The following is a 20,559-nucleotide window of genomic DNA, read 5'->3' on the forward strand; positions in this document are numbered from 1 at the left end:
GCAGAGGTCTGAGCTAAGAACAGTTGTCACAGGGTTTGGGAAAGGTGAAATATCTTCCATTTACCAGTCTGCTGCATGTACCAAAACCAATGAGTGATAGCATGCCCAGAATCTGACTGTTATATTTGGACCACAGAGGCCTCAGGATCATAATCTCGTAAAATCACAGACACATAGAACTTCCTGAGTTGGAAGGGACCCACAAGGATCATCCCATCCAACCCCTGACCCTGCCCATGACACCCCAACAATCCCATGATCTCCCTGAGAGCATTGTCCAAATGCTCCTTGAGCTCTGGCAGCCTTGGTGCTGTGCCCACTGCCCTGGGGAGCCTGGCCAGTGCCCCACCACCCTCTGGAGGAAGAACCTTTTGCTGAGATCCAACCTGACCCTGCCCTGACACAGCTCCAGCCATTCCCTCAGGTGCTGTCACTGGTCACAGAGATCAGAGATCAGTGCCTGCCCCTCCACTACCCCTTTTGAGGAAGTTACAGACCACAGTGAGGTCTGACCTCAGTATCTGTGAAGAGCAATACCCTTATCTCTTAGTAAAGTGTGTAAAACCTGCAGCTGTTGTGTGGATCCAAGGAAGAAAGGCAGCAGCTGTTTCTGCCCTGTGCATGGAGCACTGCACAGTGAATGCACAATGTTTATCTGCTACATCTTGTTACTCTGGAGTAGCTTGCAGGTTACCTGGAACAGCACACTGGTTTGTCCATTGTCTGGACAGCTTTTTGTAAAACTTTTATTTGCTTCTCTCACCAGGAATACATTGCAATGGGACATTCGATCAGTTTGTTTGCTGGCCTTACTCACCCCCAGGAAATGTCTCTGTTCCTTGTCCTTCATATTTGCCATGGTTGGAAAATGGTAATGTGAAAGTGGTAACTTGTCTTCGAGTTTGTACTGGGAATCCAGCTAAAGGACAGGTGATGCTTGTCTACCTTGTCCCTGTGTCCTCTGAAGTGTCTGAGTGCTCTCTTGGCTCTTTCTACCCCTTTTCTGAATTGAGGTACAAAATCATTGTTGATGTTTATTTGCTGTTTTTTCCATTTGTGCTTGCCACATCTCCATATTGTCTGCTCTAAAGCAACATTGGCAAGGTCACATAAAGATATTGTCAGGACTTTATTGATAGTAACTGATCAGGGGCTCAGCTTCTGAAGTTCAACTTCTGGAGTCCCCACTGACCCCCAGACATGAAGTTCTCTCCCAGAAAACTGTAAGAGCCAAACCAAGCAGCAGACCAAGCAGTCAGCCCTCCAGTAGGATATAGCACATCAACAGCAAGTGATGTGGTGAACAAACAAGCCTTCCAAGTAGTGTTTTCCTGGCAGGAGTGGAGCAAGGAAGTTCTTAAGAAGGGAAAAATAAAAACATCTTCAGAAGCAAAATTGTTGAAGAGCAAACAACATTACATTTCTCCTAAAGAAATGAAAAGCTATTCCTACCACCACAGACCAGCATTTGTGAATCCTGCTACACAGCCTTTCTTAGCTGCATTTCTAATACCACTTGGAGGGACCAATTCTGCCTGAGTTTTTTAACACTTGGGAGACTACTATAGGTTGCTTATCTCAGCTTTCTCGAGCTCACACCACACATAGTTTGTTCTTTAATATCATTTATTCTTTTTTATGCTGATAAGCAGAAAGAGACCAAGCTTCTATCTAATCTTCCAAACAACCGCTTCTGCCAACAATTTAGAACAGATCCAATTCTTCACAATAAACACAAAAACATCTTCCCTCCGTGTAACAGAGACTCTTTTTTCTCTTTTTCTGTCTGAATTTTCACAAAAACTAGGACAATGCAGTGAAAACCAAGAAAGATTCACCAGTTCACTCCAGGTGCTGAAGGGGCCCCGTAGCACAGAACTGAAACGCCAACCTGCAACACTTACCATACCAGGTGTTACAGGGAAATATTATTCCTTAATCAAATTCTCCTACAGTTTTGACTGCACAACCTGGGCAATGAATTACCCATATTTGATGGAGCTTAGGAGCTTAATGAGGAAAAAGAATAAAGTGAGATTTAGGCTTTTTTTTTTTTTTTTTTTTTGGATGTAGTAACTGTGTGGAGTTGTTTGTAAAAATCAGGTACTTTCTGGGAATTTATTTCTACTAGATTACATTCCTACTTTGTCCTATGTAAATATGGAAAATATATTGTCCAAGACAAAAGAAAAGTGGAGTTTATTGCTTTTTTGAGTGGGGGTGGTGTGGCATCTATTGTGGTGGTACAAGGAAGAAATCTTTCCAACGTGTATGAAAAAATGAAATCTTTATTTTGATCTTTCTGACTAAACCTCTGTTTACTTTCAGGAAGCATAGGACATGTATACAGAGTCTGCTTGGATGAAGGGATTTGGCAAACAAAGGAAAATTCCACAGACATTTGGCGAGATAGTTCAGAATGTTCTGAGCAAAATCATTTCAAAAAAAAAGTAAGTATGTTTTATATTATGGTTGAATACTTTAATCTTCTTAATCCCTTCTTGAGTAACTGACAAAACATTTCCACTGAATACCTGAAATGAATGTTCAAATTTCATTTAAATTACCAAATGGAAAGCTGTTATTTTATTTAGAAGCAGCAGAAGAGGAAATATTAAGGAAGGGGATTCCTGCTTTAGATGCCACAAATTATTTTCTCTTCAGAGTCTAGTGTTCACATATGCTGTTTTTCCCTAATAAAATAGAAAAAGACTGCAACCTGTCAAGCAAATAAATGCAAACATCCCAGCATCTCCACAAATCATAATAGTCTATCAAGTTCAGACAACTTCCTCTTGAGCCCTTCAACATTTAATAAGCCTTTTAGCACTTAATGAACCATTAATTGGTCATTTCAAGTTTAGCTGATCAGAGACTGGAGGATTCTCTCTAGTGCTGATGCCTTCCATCCTGTATTTTCCGTATTGCATCAGCCCAAGAGCTGGACTTTGTCAACAGAGGGGAAACTTCTTTTGCCATGGAATTCAGCTTAGCTGATGTAAAAATTAATCTTTTAGATGAGCACTGTTATTTTTTACTTTATTGGATGAGTACTGTTTATTACTTTATCTAGTAACATTGCTTTATTGATTAGTAATGAAACACTATTAGTTCAGTATCTCCAGGCACTACAACTACTAAGTTTTTCATAAGCTCTTTATATAGTGAGTACATGAATTTATAAACTTTCAGTTTATTTAGTGACTAATGGCTGGGAATCTCCTGCAACCACACTGCTCTGCCTGGTCATTTTCACCCTCTTCGAGAGGCCCAGCTCACAAGCATAAAATCATTAAGGACAACTACTAGCAGAAAGACCGTGCTAAAATCCCTGGTGCTGAGAAGGAAAACAAGAAAAACAGCAAACTCACGGAGGAAAAGACACAGGTTCCAAGAAAATCTCTGCAGACCAGATATGGATTATGAAAATTGCATATATCTCACATTCCCTCTGCAGAGAAGCTTTCATTGAGCTAGAAAAGGAGTATGAATAGTTGAGAGGTAGACATAAGCAGCTAAAATGGAAAAACCTAGCAAAAAAAAAAAAGTTAAATGAAGTAAATTGGAAGGAAATTTGTGGTGCAGGGCCAGGAGCTGAACTTGGACTCCTTGTGGGTACCTTTCAGCTCAGGATGTTCTATGATAATCTATGAAAATGTAAGTGCTTTTCTTCCTCCTCTGGGGTCTTATTTGTCACTTGAAGACATTCTATAAAGCTCCAATTTAATATTTTTTATTTTTTTTCTTTGAACTCGAGGCTGAAGTCAGGCTATTTCAATACCTCTCGACAGAGCTAACTCTCAAAATTGTACAGCACAACTGATCTATAACTGTGTCTCCAGGCCACACACAGAGTAAGTGTACTTGTGTGTGCAGGTTGAGTGTGTTGATCTCTGCAACTGTTAACCCACCAGGATCTATTTGGTGCATGGAATCATGGCAATGAGTAGCTGTGATTCAGACTATGAATGGTGTTTGTGCAGGAGAAATTTGAAAAGAGTCTGAGAGTGCTTTTGAATTTATAAAGAAACTAAGGCTGGCTGCAAATGTCTCTGTCATACACTGGTTTCACAAGGCAGTGCAGAGGGCAGGCACAAGAACTCTACCCTGGCTCCTTGCAGCTCGAAGGTGAACATGAAAGTTTCTGAGCTGTGTTTGTGATCTGCCTGCCTGCCTACATAACATATTTTTCTTTGTTTCTAGGAAGAAGAACATAAACTACTTACCATATTACAGCTGTTATACACTATAGGATATTACTTTTCTCTGATCTCACTTGTATTAGCTCTGCTTATACTTTCTTTACTCAGGTTAGTACAAATTTACATGCATTTTAGAAGTACAGACTCCTGTACACACATTCTCCTTTTTATGTAATTGAATGTATGACTTAGATTGCAATGCTCTGGTACATTCCAGCCTTCCAGTACCTAAAGGGGTTACAAAAAATGCTGGAAAGGGACTTTGGACAAGGGCATGGAGTGACAGGAAAAGGCTTTAAGATGAAGAGGGTATATTTAGACTAGATATTAGGAAGAAATTCCTGTTAGGCCGTGGCACAGGTCATCCACAGAAACTGGTCTCCCCATCCCTGGAAGTGTTCAAGGCCAGGTTGGACAGGCCTTGGAGCAACCTGTTCTAGTGGAAGGTGTACCTGACCATGGTAGGGGGTGGAATGAGAAGGGGATTATGGTCCCTTCCAACCCAAACTATTCTGTGATTCTATGTAAATAACTTGTTTTCCTAATAAGCAATACAAAAGCAATTCCTAAGCAAAATCCACTCATGACAACAATATGAATACAACAGCTGTTTTGTTACTTTTTTGTTGATTTTTTAAAATTTTATTTCTGCAAATTAAATATATTGCAGAGGATTCATACATTATTTTTTCTCCCACAGAAAACTTCACTGCACAAGAAACTACATCCATATGAATTTATTTGCATCTTTTATCTTGCGTGCCACAGCAGTTCTTATAAAAGACACTGTATACTACAATATTTACTCAAAGAGACCAAATGATGAAACTGGATGGATACTATACCTCAGTCCAGAGGTAATGAGTTATTTCATAGCTAATAGTAAATATGTGCTGCTAGTGGCCATAACAGTTACAGTTTTGGAAATTTACCATCATCAGGTTTTGAGGTATTTGTTGATTGAACTTAGGATGTTGAAATTTGGCTGATAAAATTTGGCATAATCAAGATAAAATTCTGATTTGACAAATTGTAATAGATTGATTTTATAGGAAGGCTCTTATAGAAAGAACATATTAATGGAGTGCTATATTTAGAAACAGACACCTAAGTGAAACAACTCACACCTGCAACTTTCAGGAAGAAATCTCGGTATTTATTTGGCACCTATTTAACACCACATTTATTCACTCCTCTTATGCATAGCATAAAGCAGTGCACACAAATCTTGCTTTTCCGACAATAGTAATTGTAGTGATTTAGGAATGGTATTCCCCAACTTGGTGTTCACTGAAACACCACGTGCCGCTCGCTCACTCCCCCCATCCCCCTGCGGTGGGAAGGAGAGGAGAATTAGAGATACAGAAGGCAGAGATCGTGGGTTGAGAAAAGAGCAATTTACTGGAAGAAGCAATAAGATAATAAAATGAACAGTAATATCCACAATACCAATGACAGAGGTAGGCAAACGATTCACACCAATCACTCACCATGTGGAACTGATGCCACCTGACTGCTCACCCAGCAAACCGGAAAAATGCAACTGCCCTGTGCAGGGCTGGGGTGGGATCGAAAACCCTGGGGTCCTGCTGTACATCTCCTGGCTGCTGCAAAAGTTACTCCTGGCTGGCTGGAACCAGGACAGTATCACACAGTGTATTTCTTCCCTGTGAGAGTGGTGAGGTCCTGACACAGGCTGTCCAGAGAAGCTGTGGCTGCCCCATCCCTGGAAGTGTCCAAGGCCAGGTTGGATGGGGCTTGGAGCAACCTGGTCTAGTGGAAGGTGTCCCTGTCTGTGGTTGGGGGGTGGAACTAGATGATCTCTAATGTCCCTTCCAACCCAAACCACTCTGTGATTTTCTATGAAACAGCACTAAGAGAGAGGAAAAACAGTATAAAGGCTTTTCTGTACTAGGAAAATGTATTAATTTTCTTACATTTGTTTAGAAAATGGAATAACAACACCTCATTTGTGACCACTGTGAATAAATTATACTTGCAGAATGTTGTAAGAATAAAGCTTACCCATGTCAACAAGCAAAATTAACTGCAAGATGTTAATGGTGACTATTATTTTAATAGTTCATCAGTAAAAATTCTGATATGCGGATTATGACACCTATATTTACAATGATTCCTGATCTCTCATTCCTACAGATTGTAATAATTTGCAGGACTGCCCAGTTTTTCATGCATTACTTTGTTGGGGCAAATTACTTTTGGCTATTAGTAGAAGGAATTTATCTGCACACATTATTGATAACTGTGGTACTCTCTGAAAGACGACTGCTGCAGACATACATTGTGATAGGATGGGGTAAGTCCTTAACTATTTCTAAGTACTTGATTATGTGATGCTTTGTTGAGTCAGTGGAGGATATTTTGTAAAGAAGAAAGTAAAATCTGAACTCTGCTAGTTTTGAAGCCAGCAATTGTAAATGAGAGTATGCCAGTAGTGGTACATTCATGGCAGCTCAGCTGGACCTGCACGTAGAGGACTTAGTAAAATTGGTTCATAAGAAAACAGGAACCTGGTGGGCAGAACAAGAAGAAATTTTACTATATTTGACTGTATATTCTGTCGTCACTGAATATTATGGTACCACCAGCAACTTCATTTCCTTCTTTTGTAATAGAGCACCTACGTAACAAAAAATGTCAAAACATAAGCAATTTTCTTTTAAATGTTCCCCTTCCAACCTCACCTGAAAGTTCTACAGTGTGCTTTAAGGTAGAGGACAATCTGAAACAGTGCATGAGTCAGGTCTTACATTTCAGGCATTTTTCGTGAAATAAAGACAATGTAATGTTAGTTACAAGCATTTAAACAATTTTGTATATACTATGTCCTGTAGTCTGACAATTTTTTATTTTTTTTTTGCTTACTCAGTGAGTGTAATTCTGTATCTTGCCTGGACAAAGGAGAAAATCAAGGTTTCCCAATTACAGATAATCATCTAAAAGCTACCTGTACAACTTGCTGGCCTCTGAAAGTTTAAAATTATGATTAAAAGTGTCCTCTTAAACAGTATCTAAGTTTGTTGCAAGAGCTTTTCATTCAAATCTGGGGGCCTGAGCTAAGAAGTAGGATAGAAGGGTTGGCCATAAGAAGTTCTGACTATAAAACTTTTATCAATGTATGATTTTACAAGATGGTTCACTGTCACTCCCGGAGTGCGTCCTTCACAGCACCGCGGCCCCGGCCTGGCCCCGGGCGTGTGTGCACGGCTCGACCCCGCGTGCGGAAAGGAGCGAGAGAGTGGGAGCTTTGCCGGTGCGGACAGTGCCATCGTGGGACATAAGAGGGGGAGCTTCGGAGCGCACAGAGGAGAAGGACAACTCTAAACCCGGGCAGATGGAGCTCGATCAGCCCTGTAAGGTCATCCATCTAAGAGAAGGTCATTCTAATTAAACCTATGTCCTGAGGACCTCGCTGCCACCGTCCAAGCTCGCTCGGCCCTGGCAGATGAACCTTAGGATTAAAGGGTGGGTTCAGTCCAGCGCATGCTGCGTCTCACCTAAAAAATCCATTGCGCGGGCTCGAAGGCCTTACCCGCATTTGCAAAGCCCTGTAGTGACATCTTCTACAAATGCAGTCACACAAAGATCAAAAAACAAAGGCATACACCTGCCTCCAAAGGTGTACCCAAATTAACTCTAGCATGCTGGAACATCAGAACCATGCTCGATTCGGCAGATAGGGGATGTCCTGAGCGTCGGTCTGCCCTAACTGCCCATGAACTGTCATGTCTCAACATTGGCATTGCTGCTCTCAGCGAAGTTCGCCTTCACGAGGAAGGCAGCCTCAGAGAACATGGTGCCAGTTACACACTCTTTTGGTCAGGTAAGTCCAGAACTGAAAGGCATCTCTCAGGAGTCGGCTTCATGATCAAAAACTCTATTGTTCCTAAACTCAAAAATCTGCCAACAAGTCATTCTGACCAAATTATCTCCCTACATCTTCCACTACACAACAAGCAACACGTTGTCCTCTTTAGTATATACACCCCAACTCTCCAAGCTGACCCTACTGAAAAAGATAAATTTTACACCAACCTGCGCCACCTTACCCAGGAGGTTCCTGCAGATGATAAGATCATTATCCTTGGTGATTTCAACGCCAGAGTAGGAAAGAATTTTGAAGCCTGGAAAGGAATATTAGGCAAGCATGGTGTTGGAAACTGCAACGATAATGGTCGACTTCTGTTAGAATTCTGTGCGGAGCAACAGCTCACCATCACTAACACTATCTTTCAGCAGAAAAATAGTCTGAAGACAACCTGGATGCATCCCAGATCCAAACATTGGCACCTCGTCAATTATGTCTTGGTGCGTCGGAGAGATGTCCACGATGTCCACCATACCCGTGTGATACCCAGTGCAGAATGCCAAACAGACCATGGGCTGGTGCACTACAAACTTAACCTCAATCTTAAATTCAAACCTAAAAGGGGCAGTATCCCAAGGAGGAGACTCCAAGTTAACAATCTTCAATCAACCACAGTGAGAAACAAATTCCAGACTAATCTTCAAACTAGGCTCAAAAACCATTCCATGGATTCTACAGATACCTCTCCTAAAACACTTTGGCACCATATTAAAAACAGCATCCTGCAGTCCTCTGAAAAATCCTTAGGGTTTTCCCTCAAGAAGAACAAGGACTGGTTCGATGAAAACAATCAAGAGATCCAGGAATTGTTGAGGAAGAAGAGAACTGCCCACAAGCACACCTTGCACTGCCATCGTGGCACATAAGAAAAGGAGCCTTTCGCCTTGCATGCAGCAAGCTCCAACAGAAACTCCGTGACATCCAGAACAAGTGGTGGATCAGTCTAGCTGAAAAAACACAATTATGCCGAGACATGGGTGATCACAGAGGATTCTATGAAGCCCTGAAAACAGCATACGGGCCTACATACCAAGCTCAAAGTCCTCTACTCAGCACTGATGGTCAAACTCTTCTGACACATAAAACCTCCATTCTGAATCGATGGTCTGAACACTTTCAGACTCTTTTCAGTACTAACCGTGTAGTCCAAGACTCAGCTATTCAGTCCATCACACAACAACCGGTGAAGTATGAATTGGATACTGCCCCCACTTTAGGAGAAACCCTTAAGGTCATACAGCAGGTGAAAATCAGCAAGGCAGCTGGGGTTGATGGAATTCCACCTGAAGTCTGGAAACATGGGGCCTTGCACTCCATGCTAAATTTCACGAGTTTGTGGTGTGCTGTTGGGAACTAGGCGAACTACCAGATCTGTTCAAATTACCGTGGTATTACTCTGCTCTCCATTGCTGGCAAAATCCTGGCAAGAATACTCTTGAACAGACTAATACCCACTATAGCAGAAGGAATTCTACCTGAAAGCCAGTGTGGTTTCAGAGTCAACAGGAGTACCACAGACATGGTATTTGTTCTCAGACAACTGCAAGAGAAGTGTAGGGAACAAAACAAAGGTCTCTATGTAACCTTTGTTGATCTCACCAAGGTTTTCGATACTGTGAGCAGAAAAGGTCTGTGGCAGATTTTGGAACATTTAGGATGTCCCCCCAAGTTCCTTAAAATGATCGTCTCACTCCATGAGGATCAACACGGACAAATCAGATATGGCAATGCACTTTCTGAGCCCTTTCTAATAACCAATGGTGTGAAACAAGGTTGCGTTCTCACACCAACCCTATTCACAATCTTTTTCAGCAGGACGCTCCAAAGGGCCACTGCAGACCTTGATGATCAGGATGGTATCTACATTCATAGAATCATAGAATTGATTGGGTTGGAAAAGACCTCCGAGATCATCCGTACTGATGGAAACCTTTTCAACCTAAGGCGACTGAAGGCCCACATTAAGACCTTAAACCATCTTGTCCAGGAGCTGCTTTATGCTGATGACGCCACCCTCGTGGCTCACACAGAAGCAGCTCTGCAGCGTTTAGCATCCTGCTTTGCTGAGGCTGCTGAGCTCTTTGGGCTGGAAGTCAGCTTAAAGAAGACAGAAGTTCTCTATCAACCGGCACCTCAGAAAGTCTTCCATCATCCCCATATCACCATTGGTGAATCAGAGCTCAAATCAGTCCAGCAGTTTAATTACCTAGGCAGCCTCATCTCCTTGGATGGTAAGATTGACGGGGAGATAGACAACAGGTTAGCAAAGGCATACAGTGCCTTCGGAAAGCTTCATAAAAGAGTTTGGCGAAATAAACAGTTGAAGAAAAGTACAAAGATCAGTGTTTACAGAGCCATAGTGCTGTCTACTCTTTTATATGGATCTGAATCTTGGGTCATCTGCCTCCACCACCTGTGACTCCATCAACGTTGCCTTCGTACAATCCTAAACATCCACTGGTTAGATTATGTGACTAATACTTCTGTTCTAGAACAAGCAGCAGTCACAAGAATTGAGGCCATGTTGCTGAGAACACAGCTGCACTGGGCAGGGCACGTCTCAAGGATGAAGGACCAACCACCGCCTCCCTAAGATCTTGCTTTATGGTGAACTTGCCACTGGTTGCCGCATGAGAGGAGCCCCGAAGAGGAGATACAAGGACTCCCTGAAACAACATCTCAGCCTTGGCCATATTGATCAACATAACTGGTCTACTCTGGCCTCCAATCGGGAGGTCTGGAGACACACCATCTATAACGCTGCTGCTTCCTTTGAGAACGCATGCAGGATCACCCTTGAGGAGAAAAGACAACACAGAAAGAATCGTGCCCTGCAGAATTTACCACCTAAGGAGTCCTTCTGCTGTGCCTTTTGCAACCGGACATGCCTGTCTTGTATTGGCCTTTTTAACCACCAGCATGCTTCTAGCAAACGTGGGTAAAGCCCTTTCCCAAATCTTCGTTCGCAAAGCCTGGCCATGATGATGATCACTGTCACTACATCTGTGTCTATTAAATTGTGCTGAAAAAAGTAAAACTGTGTGTCCAGGACTGTGGGACTGTAGTGTACAGCACACTTGAAAAAAAGGAAAAGTGATTTTTAAAAGGATGGTGGATAATTTTTCAATTGTAAATGAACTATTCCATATTTACTGTGCTGTACTTCTTGCTAAAATTATCTAATAAATTGAGGTCTGATTTTAAAGGGGTGTTCAAACTTAAATGTAAATTGATGAAGTTGAAATTATTGAAATTTTAATCATTAAGTTGGAATGTTACAACATCTAAATATTTGAAGGAAATTTTTGGTTCTTGTTATCAAGACTGTGACAGTCTCTCTGTCACTTTGACAGTCATTCATGTAATTTAGTTTCAGGTATCTAAAAGCTGTACTGAGCTTGCTTTGCAAAAATCACAGGGAATGAATACAGGTAGACTCTTTGATGTCTGCCTTATCTCAAATTTACTTAATTCTAGAAATTTCTGCAGTAGCTTGATTTAGATGCTATCCAATTTTCATTTTAAAATTCAAGGGATAAGACCATTTTTATGCTCTTCTAATATGACTATTCATTTATTAATAAAGAACCCTTGTAGAAAAATGTCAGTGCTTAAGGCAAGATTCGAAACAGAACTTCAAGCATCCAAATAACCACACAGGGCGAAACCTCAGCGAAACATAAAGTCCTCTTGAAGTATACCAGATGGTTTTGCTTTAAATTAACTATCTTGCTGGAAAGAATAATGATCCGTTAAAGAAAACCCAGAAGATTTAGATGTCTCTTACAGAAATGGCATGTGTTTACTACTACTGATCAGATTAAAAGGTACCTAACTTATGTCTCTTAGAGTGTTTGAACCAGGTTTTGAACACACATGAGATAGTATCGTATGTATTGTTCTGAGGATGTCAGTAGAATGGACACTTAATCTTGTGCATTGTGTAATCTTGTTATTGGGCACCAATAAAAAGTATTTGGACCCAGCAATGTTAGCAGTGGCACATTTAATTAGGAGCATTAAATCAGTTAGTTATCAGTGAACATAAAACTTATAGTTGGCATTGTGTCAATTTTTCCTTTTGTTAACAATTAGAACACTTCTGTTCTTTTCTCCTTGTTTTGCAGTTTTAAATCCCAAATAAGATTTTATTTAGCCGCTTGTAACAATAGAAGAGCTCTAACAGACTGTTTCACATCTCATGCCTCTTAGTTCTTCAAAGACCAACTAAAAACTAGCTTATCTCCAGACGTTAAGAAACTCAGGTTGTTTTAGCGAGGCCCATGAGAAGCAAAGGAGTTCTGAGGTTCAGATGACAAATGCAGAGTCCTCACTACTGAGCACCATCACAATTGAATAAAGTGGAAAAGCTGAGAGGACAGAAGGAGGATTAGACAGAGGTGTTTGCATTTTGACATCACATGAGAAGGGAGCTTCAGGGAAAAAAATCATTACTTTTTATTGAGGAATCATGTACAGTGGGGAAAGGGGGGTTTACTGCATAATTGCAAAAAAACTGATTTTTTTTTTCACATTTGAAACACGATGACTGTTCTTCAAGTTAAGCTGAAGCTTACCTTAATCAAGTCAACATAGTAAACAATTTGATGAAAATTGTTATTTAATACCTATGATGAAGAGATAAGGAAAGCCTAAGCAAAGCAATCATCAATCATTTGGAATGCAATTCCGCAAAGTTAATACTAAAGTTTTTCCAGGTTCCAAGGCAGAAATTTGATACATGAAATCTTTTTTCACCAAATATACTCATGTATTTAAGCTGAGAAGGACATCTACATCTATGGCACTATATTACAACTCAGACTTGGGGACTAAATCTAAGTACATATTGAGACATCTCTGTGGAGGACAATGTTTTGTCAGGACAAATACTAAGAATAAACTGGAATATTCAAATATTGCATTTTGGCGCATGGACAGAAATTTGATGGTTAAAATTGCCTCAGAAAGTTGGTCTTGCCCCAAAACAACTGTAGTTTTTTAGAGTAAAGGCACTTGACAAAAAAGAAGATAAAATACATTCCTGTATCCTTTTCTGCACAGTCGGTACTGAGTCCTGTGTTCCAGACCAACTTTCTTATGTTTACAGGGAAATCAAATAGTTAATATTAAAAAAAAACCTCCAACTTTTCTGATTATCTAACTATGAAGTCAAGTTTCATATGATTAAAGCAGAATTCCTAATTTTTTCATCCTCGTTCCATCTCCCACCCTCTGTGCCTCCTCTGCTCCCCCAGTATGATTTCTGCTGTGTTCATCAAGTGCTCTGAGGGGTGTTTTCAGATCACAGAGTTCCTGTGTGTTCTTAGAATCAGGAAGAGCTTAAATCTTTAGTTTAGTCTACCTGTGGAGGAGTACGAGGGTCCAGAAAGCTAAGATGATCCCAGATATGGAGGTAGAAACTGGAATACTTTATTGAACACATGAGTGCAATTTAAGGGTCTTGGGGGTTGGATATGTTAATGAGGAGGATGGTTTATGATAATTAGGGGACTGACTATGGTAACTAGGGGATTACACAGGTTTCTGCTATAGTTACACAATTGATTAATATTTTCCTTAACCAGGATTACATGGGGGAGAAGAAAACAAAGGGGTTTCAACATGGTTTGATAACTTCATCTCAAAGTCCTTCCTTATCCTGCTGCAGGAGCCAGGTTAATCCACATGACTGTATATCAACAGGTCTCGTGAGGAAGGTCCAGTCCTTCAGATGCAGGGATTTCTCTCAGCCTCTGTTGCCCAAAGTTTACTGCATAGGCCCACCAAGCTCCTTTCTGCTGACAGCTGGGTTTCAGATCCTACAGAGGAGGGATTTAATTTTATCTAACAAGGTTAAATTCAGGTCACTAATACTGAGATTTTCTCTAGAACCAAAGTAAGAAGAAAAGTACCTTCGTAGACTGAATTATTTCAATGTTTCAGTGAAGTGGGATATTACCTTAATCTTTTATGCAACTCTATATATAGGCACATTAGAACTTGTCTTATTTCCTACAGCATTTTTTTTCTCTGTCCTTCCTGTATTCATCCATTATGCTGCTGCGACAACTATTTCTCAGGCTTGTAGTTTTGAACATGCTACCCCATTTTTGGCATCTCTTCTTTTGCTCTTTTGCTTCTTCCTTATCAGATATAAAATACTTTCCTTCACTTTCACACTAATTCCCATCCTTCCTCATCTATCGAAAGTTCCTGTCAAAGCCTAACATCACACTCCATTGCCCGTTGCCAAGCCTCTAGGCTTTGTCCTCTGTTGTGCCCTACACTTTTGAGGGTCCTTCTCACCACCCATGCCCTGATTTCTCTGCTCCCCTTCAGATTCTTCTTTAAAGGACCCTTGTGCTCTACCAGTATGGCCATATGAGCGCACAGGTTGCTGATGCACCAAGACCACTGTCTTTCACGGTGCTTAGTGTTGTTTCACCATACTTCCGTATCTCTCTAAATCACTTTGTTGCTTTGATCACCAGCTTGTTGGATGAGTGGTGACTAGTTATTTTATTCCTTGTTCAAACTGCAATAGACAAGTTTGTTAGGAAATTTTCTCACTAGAGTATAAATAATAATGATCCTCCTGATTATTATTGTTACTATTATGCCTGTTGGTCATCCTCTATTGCACTCCTATCTGCACCATATTCACTGATTTCCTAAAGGCTTTCCTCACTAATTAGTTTAATCTCTTATTTATATTTATTACCATCACTACTAAGATGGGCCATCTGGCAAGTGTCTCACAGACATGCGTCAGCAGGGCTGAACTGCACTCACACTGACTGAGACATTTCCTCAGCTACTGTACAGGAACTGCCTTTTGATAACATCCCCTCATCATCCTTGGTATCACCTTTCCTCATGAGACCACGTCATACTCCCCCGGATCTATTGCTCCGTTAGCAAGTTCTCCATGCCCTGATTGTTCTCTCAGACCCGCTTGTTGCACCAATGCCATCTCCCACCGAAGTGAGACCCCTTTCATCTCTTTCCCCCTTTTTACCTGCTCAGAGATCTATTTTTTAGAGAGTATTTTGGTTTTGGACCTTTCCCTGCATCGCCACACTCCAGCTTTCCCCCTGACCTTAGCTAGTGTCCCAGAATACTGAATAATCCCTCTTCTGGCCCCGGCGACCCACATCTCCTTTCATTTCTGCCACATCCACCACAGACTCTCCCATGTGTTATTGGGCTGAGAATGCAGTGGAACGCCTGCTTGTTGTAGCTCACATGCCTTCTGCTTCTGATTGAGACTTGTGCCCGGACATATGTAGACCATTGCAATAATGCACTAATCCTTTATTTCAGGGTGTTTGTTTTTTTTTTTTTCCCAACCTGAAGCCTATGACTTCCAGGAAGGAGTGAGGGTAACAATGGGGGAAGGGGGACCACAGATCCTCTTGATCCAGGACAACAATCCTTTATCAGCTCTTTTGATTAGGCAGAGTTTCATGCCTTCACTGAAAACTCTTTTAAGGTTCAACAACTGTTGCCTAAGGTAGTCTACGAGGCCTCATGTGCCAGTTACTTTGAATTCCCAGGGTCAGAAATTTAGAAAATTTCAAAAGGCCGGCAGTGTGTGTTTGTGTGTGTATGTATATGTCAGTCTGAAAATGAAAGATTCAATTACACAATGAAGCTTCATTTTGTATTTGAACTAGAAATGGGGAAAGCCAGGATTAGGTTGATTTTTGTACATTTCTAAATAGAAGACTGAAAAGCACATATCTCTGCACCACACACTTCTGCAAACTTGGCTGTAATTGATGTTTTTTCCTTTCAGTTGTCCCGATCCTGTTTGTGGGTCCTTGGGGAATAAGCAGATCCAAACTGGAGAACACTGGGTAGGTTACTAAATAAAAAGAACCTTAGCACACTGTCTTTCTGTTTACTTAACTTTTCTGAAAGCCCTTGACAGTACTTGACACAAGTACTGATTACTAGATTATAAAATACATACAGCACCTATAGATACTTGTTACATTTTTCAGGTTCCTTTTAGTACTTTTACATTAAACTACTTCTAGGAATTCTCAGATTCACTTATGCATGAATCAAGAAGTAGAATGAACCTTCACTGTTCCTGAGAGGAAAGGTATCACATCCAGTGTTCATCCACTTACATGAAGCAAGTTGTCAGCACCACCATCTTTATGGAGAGCATCCTCTCAGTAGGAAAAGGGAACCAGTGGTCTCCTTGGAGACCATCTACACTTTGCATTTAATTACTAACTATTCCCCGTCATTTTGTAAAAAAACAATTATTATGAATTCTAATGGCAAAATCTTATAGTCACTGAAAGCTGATACTAATGAATGTGTTCATATTTGGTGGAGGAATTAGTGACAGTAATGTGCACTAGTAAGCATCACTTTTCCAGTCTTCTGGTCTTCAATGATGCTGTTAGTAGCATCACATAAACTTTGTGAGTTTTGTATGATTTCTCTTGTTCTCTTTTTATTATTCATGGCTTCTAGAGAATTTAATGTGGAATGCCAATATAGATAATAAGCAGCAACCAAATAATAATTACAGGCTCATAGAGTTAGATGTTATCTAAATCGTAAATGACAAACCAAGATAGTACAGAACCTCAGGCAAGAGAAAACATGTGCATAGGACAAATTAGAAGGCTAGAGCAGGATAAAAGGACATAGATTCAAGGAAACAGTATGCATATTTTTTAGCAAGACATGAAGCAATTCCTGTTTACTACACAATTCTTAGTTTACTCATTTATAGTTTCCGACAGGTAATTTAAGTAGGATGAATTTCATTATGAAGGTTTGGTGTCATATACAGTTATTTTGTGGATTTGAAGATTGAGTTTGCCAGATAGTTCTGAAGTTTGTGGTCCAGGGAAACAGCTCTCAACATTCACGTGGAAAGATCTTCAGAATAAATACAACTAGAGTTGTTGATGAGACTCTTCATAGTTTTACTCTGTTTCTTCTGAGGACCACCTGAAAAACTTGTACTGCATCAACTTCCTTTTGAAATATATACACAGGTTATGTAAGCTTCCTAATTTTTCTATGAAAAATTATATATTCAATTATTATTAAAATTATGTATTATATGTACATATATAAAATGTAAATAGATAAATATACAAAATGTATATTATATAAAATTACATATTATATTAAATTATTAGTAAAATTATATATTAAATATTAATTATACTTCAAATTATTCTCCAGGTGCTGGGGAACAAATGAACACATGGGAATCTGGTGGATCATCCGAGGACCAATGTTGTTTTCCATTACAGTAAGAATTATATAACCCATATTTTTTCCCCTCCTTGGTCTTTTTAATTAGTACCTGTTTTGTCCTTCGATATTTTGGAACAAATAAGATACAGTTTCCTACTACAGAAATATCATGGGGCTATAAAGTGACATAAGGGATAAACTACTGTTCAAATAATGAGGAAGCAGAGTTCTATGTTAAAAAATTAAAATATAATTTTGTACTGGAAGATCATGTATCACAAATTATACGCCAATCAGGCTGAATAAGGCAATGCAAAGTTCCTCAATTTTGCAACTTTAGTAACTTTTTTGCATAGGGCTTTTGGTCTGTGAAAGATAAATAGTTCATGACTCATAGGCATTGGCAGGTCTCATTAGAAAGAATTATTTGCAAATTTTTCTGGCTCAAGTCAGGACAACTTAATTAACAGAGGAGATAATCAGTTGTAAAAAGAATGCCCAGGGCTTTTTGGTCTGCCTACATCCTCTTTATCTGAAGAATTGCGATCACTGTGGATTTTTACTACATCCTGCTTACCTGTCATGGTTTGGCGAAGCGTTGCATGACCTAAAGGTAAATAAACTGTTAGCTGCTTTGTTTGGAGAGAGTTGATACCAGCAGAGTCTGTCACTGCTGCTCTGTACGCTCTGCTGCAGATGTGGCAAAAACCTGCTTGAATTCCAGCCTCATCACAACTGCATTCCAGTTATTTGGTGGCAGGTTTTGCAAGTGTTTAATATCAATTTTGCATTTATTTAATAGTTATATGATTAGTGCCATAACATTTATATTAAGTAATCCATATGTATTTTTGTTAAAGGTTAACTTTGGCATCTTCTTAAAAATTCTCAGGATGCTGATTTCCAAACTAAAAGCTCAGCAAATGAGCTTTCATGACTACAAATACAGGTATGTAATAAGTAACACAGAAATCTAGGCCCTTTCTTTTTATTTTCTCATAACATCAGAAGATTGCCTGTTTGTCCTTAAATATTTACCTACCACCACCAGGCGTAACAGATACTTAGAGTATGATATAGGAAAACCATCTGGGAAAAAAGGCTCCACAGACATTTCCTTATCTGAGAGGTAAAGACAGGTCAGCACCTATGTGCTGAGTTTTGTGGGCATTTTCACAAAGGTTTTGCAATGCAATGACATCCCTGCTCTCAGGTATCTTCACTCACACCTGCGGCCTCTGCTGCTGTGATGCATTTTTCCCTTGAATGTGACAAAAGGTCCTCAAAAGAAAAGGGTGTGAAGATTTGTTAGACACTGAAATGTCTCAGTGTTTCTGATATACCTTCTTCCTTAGCCTGCACTCTTGTAGGCCTTGGTGTGGGCTCTTTTGGAGGAGTCTCAATGGTACATCATATTAAAGTCTCGGAGTTGACATTTTCACAAATATCTTCTCTCTTTGTGGGAACTACAAGGGCAGGCTGCTCTGCAAGAAGCTAAGGCTGCAGTGAAAACCTGGAAATGATGGAAACACGAGGATTTAACTGCTTTCCATATGCCAGTCCTTTCCTGTTCTTAGTATCTTTTAGTATCATTGTGAACCCCTGGTTGCTACTACAGTCCTGCCTTACTAACACTAATTAATTTATTGTCAAAAAGAACCAGGTAAGGGGAGGGGGGGGATGGAAATTTTGCTACTGACTTCCTCTTAAACCTAGTATTACATCCCTAACAAAATAATATTTCCATTTTCCTTCAACAGTCAATGTCCAAAGGATCTCAGCTATATTCTGCAGAATGATGCGGGAAGGTGGTTGTGATGTACAGACAGCAATGCCTATATTTAACATTGCCTAATGTTTTGTATTATATTCCACTTTCTACTGTTTATAATTTTGCTAAACTTTTAAAGAGTCAAGCTATTCTTCATAATGCAAATCATCCTCATAATTCACTTTGTTTTGAGAGCTCTTCTTTCATCCATATAAATATGTCCCCAGACTCGTTAAAGAAGATTCTCTTCTAGCAAATTATTCTAGTTGCATTTTTTAGGAAGCAGATGGCTGCTGACAGTACCGCAGGATGTTCTCAATGCAGCTACACAGAGCTTTCAGCAGTGATAGGAAGGTCTAAGGACCCTGTTACTAGACCACTCATATTTAGCTACGTAAATATTTTTCTGTTACCTAACAACATGTTTGATGATAGCAGCCTTCCTGTTCTATTTCTTGTCCCTAACTTTTCACCTGAAACTCAAAACCAAGATTCCTTCCTGTTCATACCTTTATGATAGTATGTTTCAAAACTCATATCTGAGGATTTATTTCCAAAATCACTAAACTGCTAATACCATTCCAGAGTCAGAATATTGGGGGAATGTTTCTGGAATCATTTCTTTGTAGCTGAATTTTTTTATATTTGTACCAAAGATACTTAAAAATATAATAATCAAACATTTTCTTTTTTAAGATTGGCAAGATCTACGCTTGTGTTGATTCCATTGTTGGGCATCCATGAGTTTGTATTTACCTTCATCACTGATGAACAGGTGGAAGGACTTCCAAGACATATAAGACTTTTCATTCAGCTGACAATGAGCTCATTTCATGTAAGTACTGTTTTGCAAGTACTGTTTTTAGGGGTCATAGATCCATGTGCATATGCTGCTCACCTATATATACCACAAATATAGAGAATTCTTATTTAATATTACACTCCAACCTAAAATGTCTCTAAATACACTATTGCAGTGACAAGATAAAACATTCACAAACTGCATATTCAAAATATAGTAGTCCCAATCACCAAAAAAGGAGTCAGACATCTTCAGAAACAGTGTATCCTGTATTCTTTGATAGTAGGTGACAGTTCATCACAGACCCCTGAACACAGGATTAAAGCGATCTATTTAAAGTAATCCCCACCAAAATCATAACTATGAGAATGTCTGTCCTCATCCAAGGTTTGGGTTCCATTTCCCTAAAGGATCTGTTCATTCACCTTATCTGCAAAGTGACACTATGGGCTCCTAGATGTACACTCACAAAAGTACTGTACTCACAAATTTTTAGAGCTAGGAGAAAAATTTTCAGAGCCCTTACATGGATGGAACAGACACACAGACCAGTGTCTGCAGGTCGAAAAGAAGTTTCTTACCTATACGGTCAGCAGCGTTTTACAGATGTTCGCACACTTGACTCCTCTTCAGTCACCCTGCCTTAGTCTTGTGAAAA

General features: G+C 39.9%; 1 protein-coding gene across 2 annotated transcripts in view; it reads left to right on the plus strand.

Moving 5' to 3' along the window:
• GLP2R (glucagon like peptide 2 receptor) overlaps positions 1-20,559 on the plus strand; it is a 39,512-nt gene that overhangs the window by 11,943 nt on the left and 7,010 nt on the right. For both annotated transcript variants that reach the window (XM_018073142.1, XM_008933691.2), the window contains exons 4-12: positions 767-871; positions 2,329-2,450; positions 4,204-4,310; positions 4,903-5,059; positions 6,360-6,519; positions 15,893-15,953; positions 17,314-17,383; positions 18,189-18,277; positions 19,796-19,934. In XM_018073142.1, coding sequence (XP_017928631.1) covers positions 767-871; positions 2,329-2,450; positions 4,204-4,310; positions 4,903-5,059; positions 6,360-6,519; positions 15,893-15,953; positions 17,314-17,383; positions 18,189-18,277; positions 19,796-19,934 — 1,010 coding nt within the window. The remainder of the gene's footprint in view (positions 1-766; positions 872-2,328; positions 2,451-4,203; positions 4,311-4,902; positions 5,060-6,359; positions 6,520-15,892; positions 15,954-17,313; positions 17,384-18,188; positions 18,278-19,795; positions 19,935-20,559) is intronic.

Source organism: Manacus vitellinus, unplaced genomic scaffold (genome assembly GCF_001715985.3).
Source record: "Manacus vitellinus isolate BGI_N305 unplaced genomic scaffold, ASM171598v3 scaffold_24_pilon, whole genome shotgun sequence".
NCBI classification, from domain to species: Eukaryota; Metazoa; Chordata; class Aves; order Passeriformes; family Pipridae; genus Manacus; species Manacus vitellinus.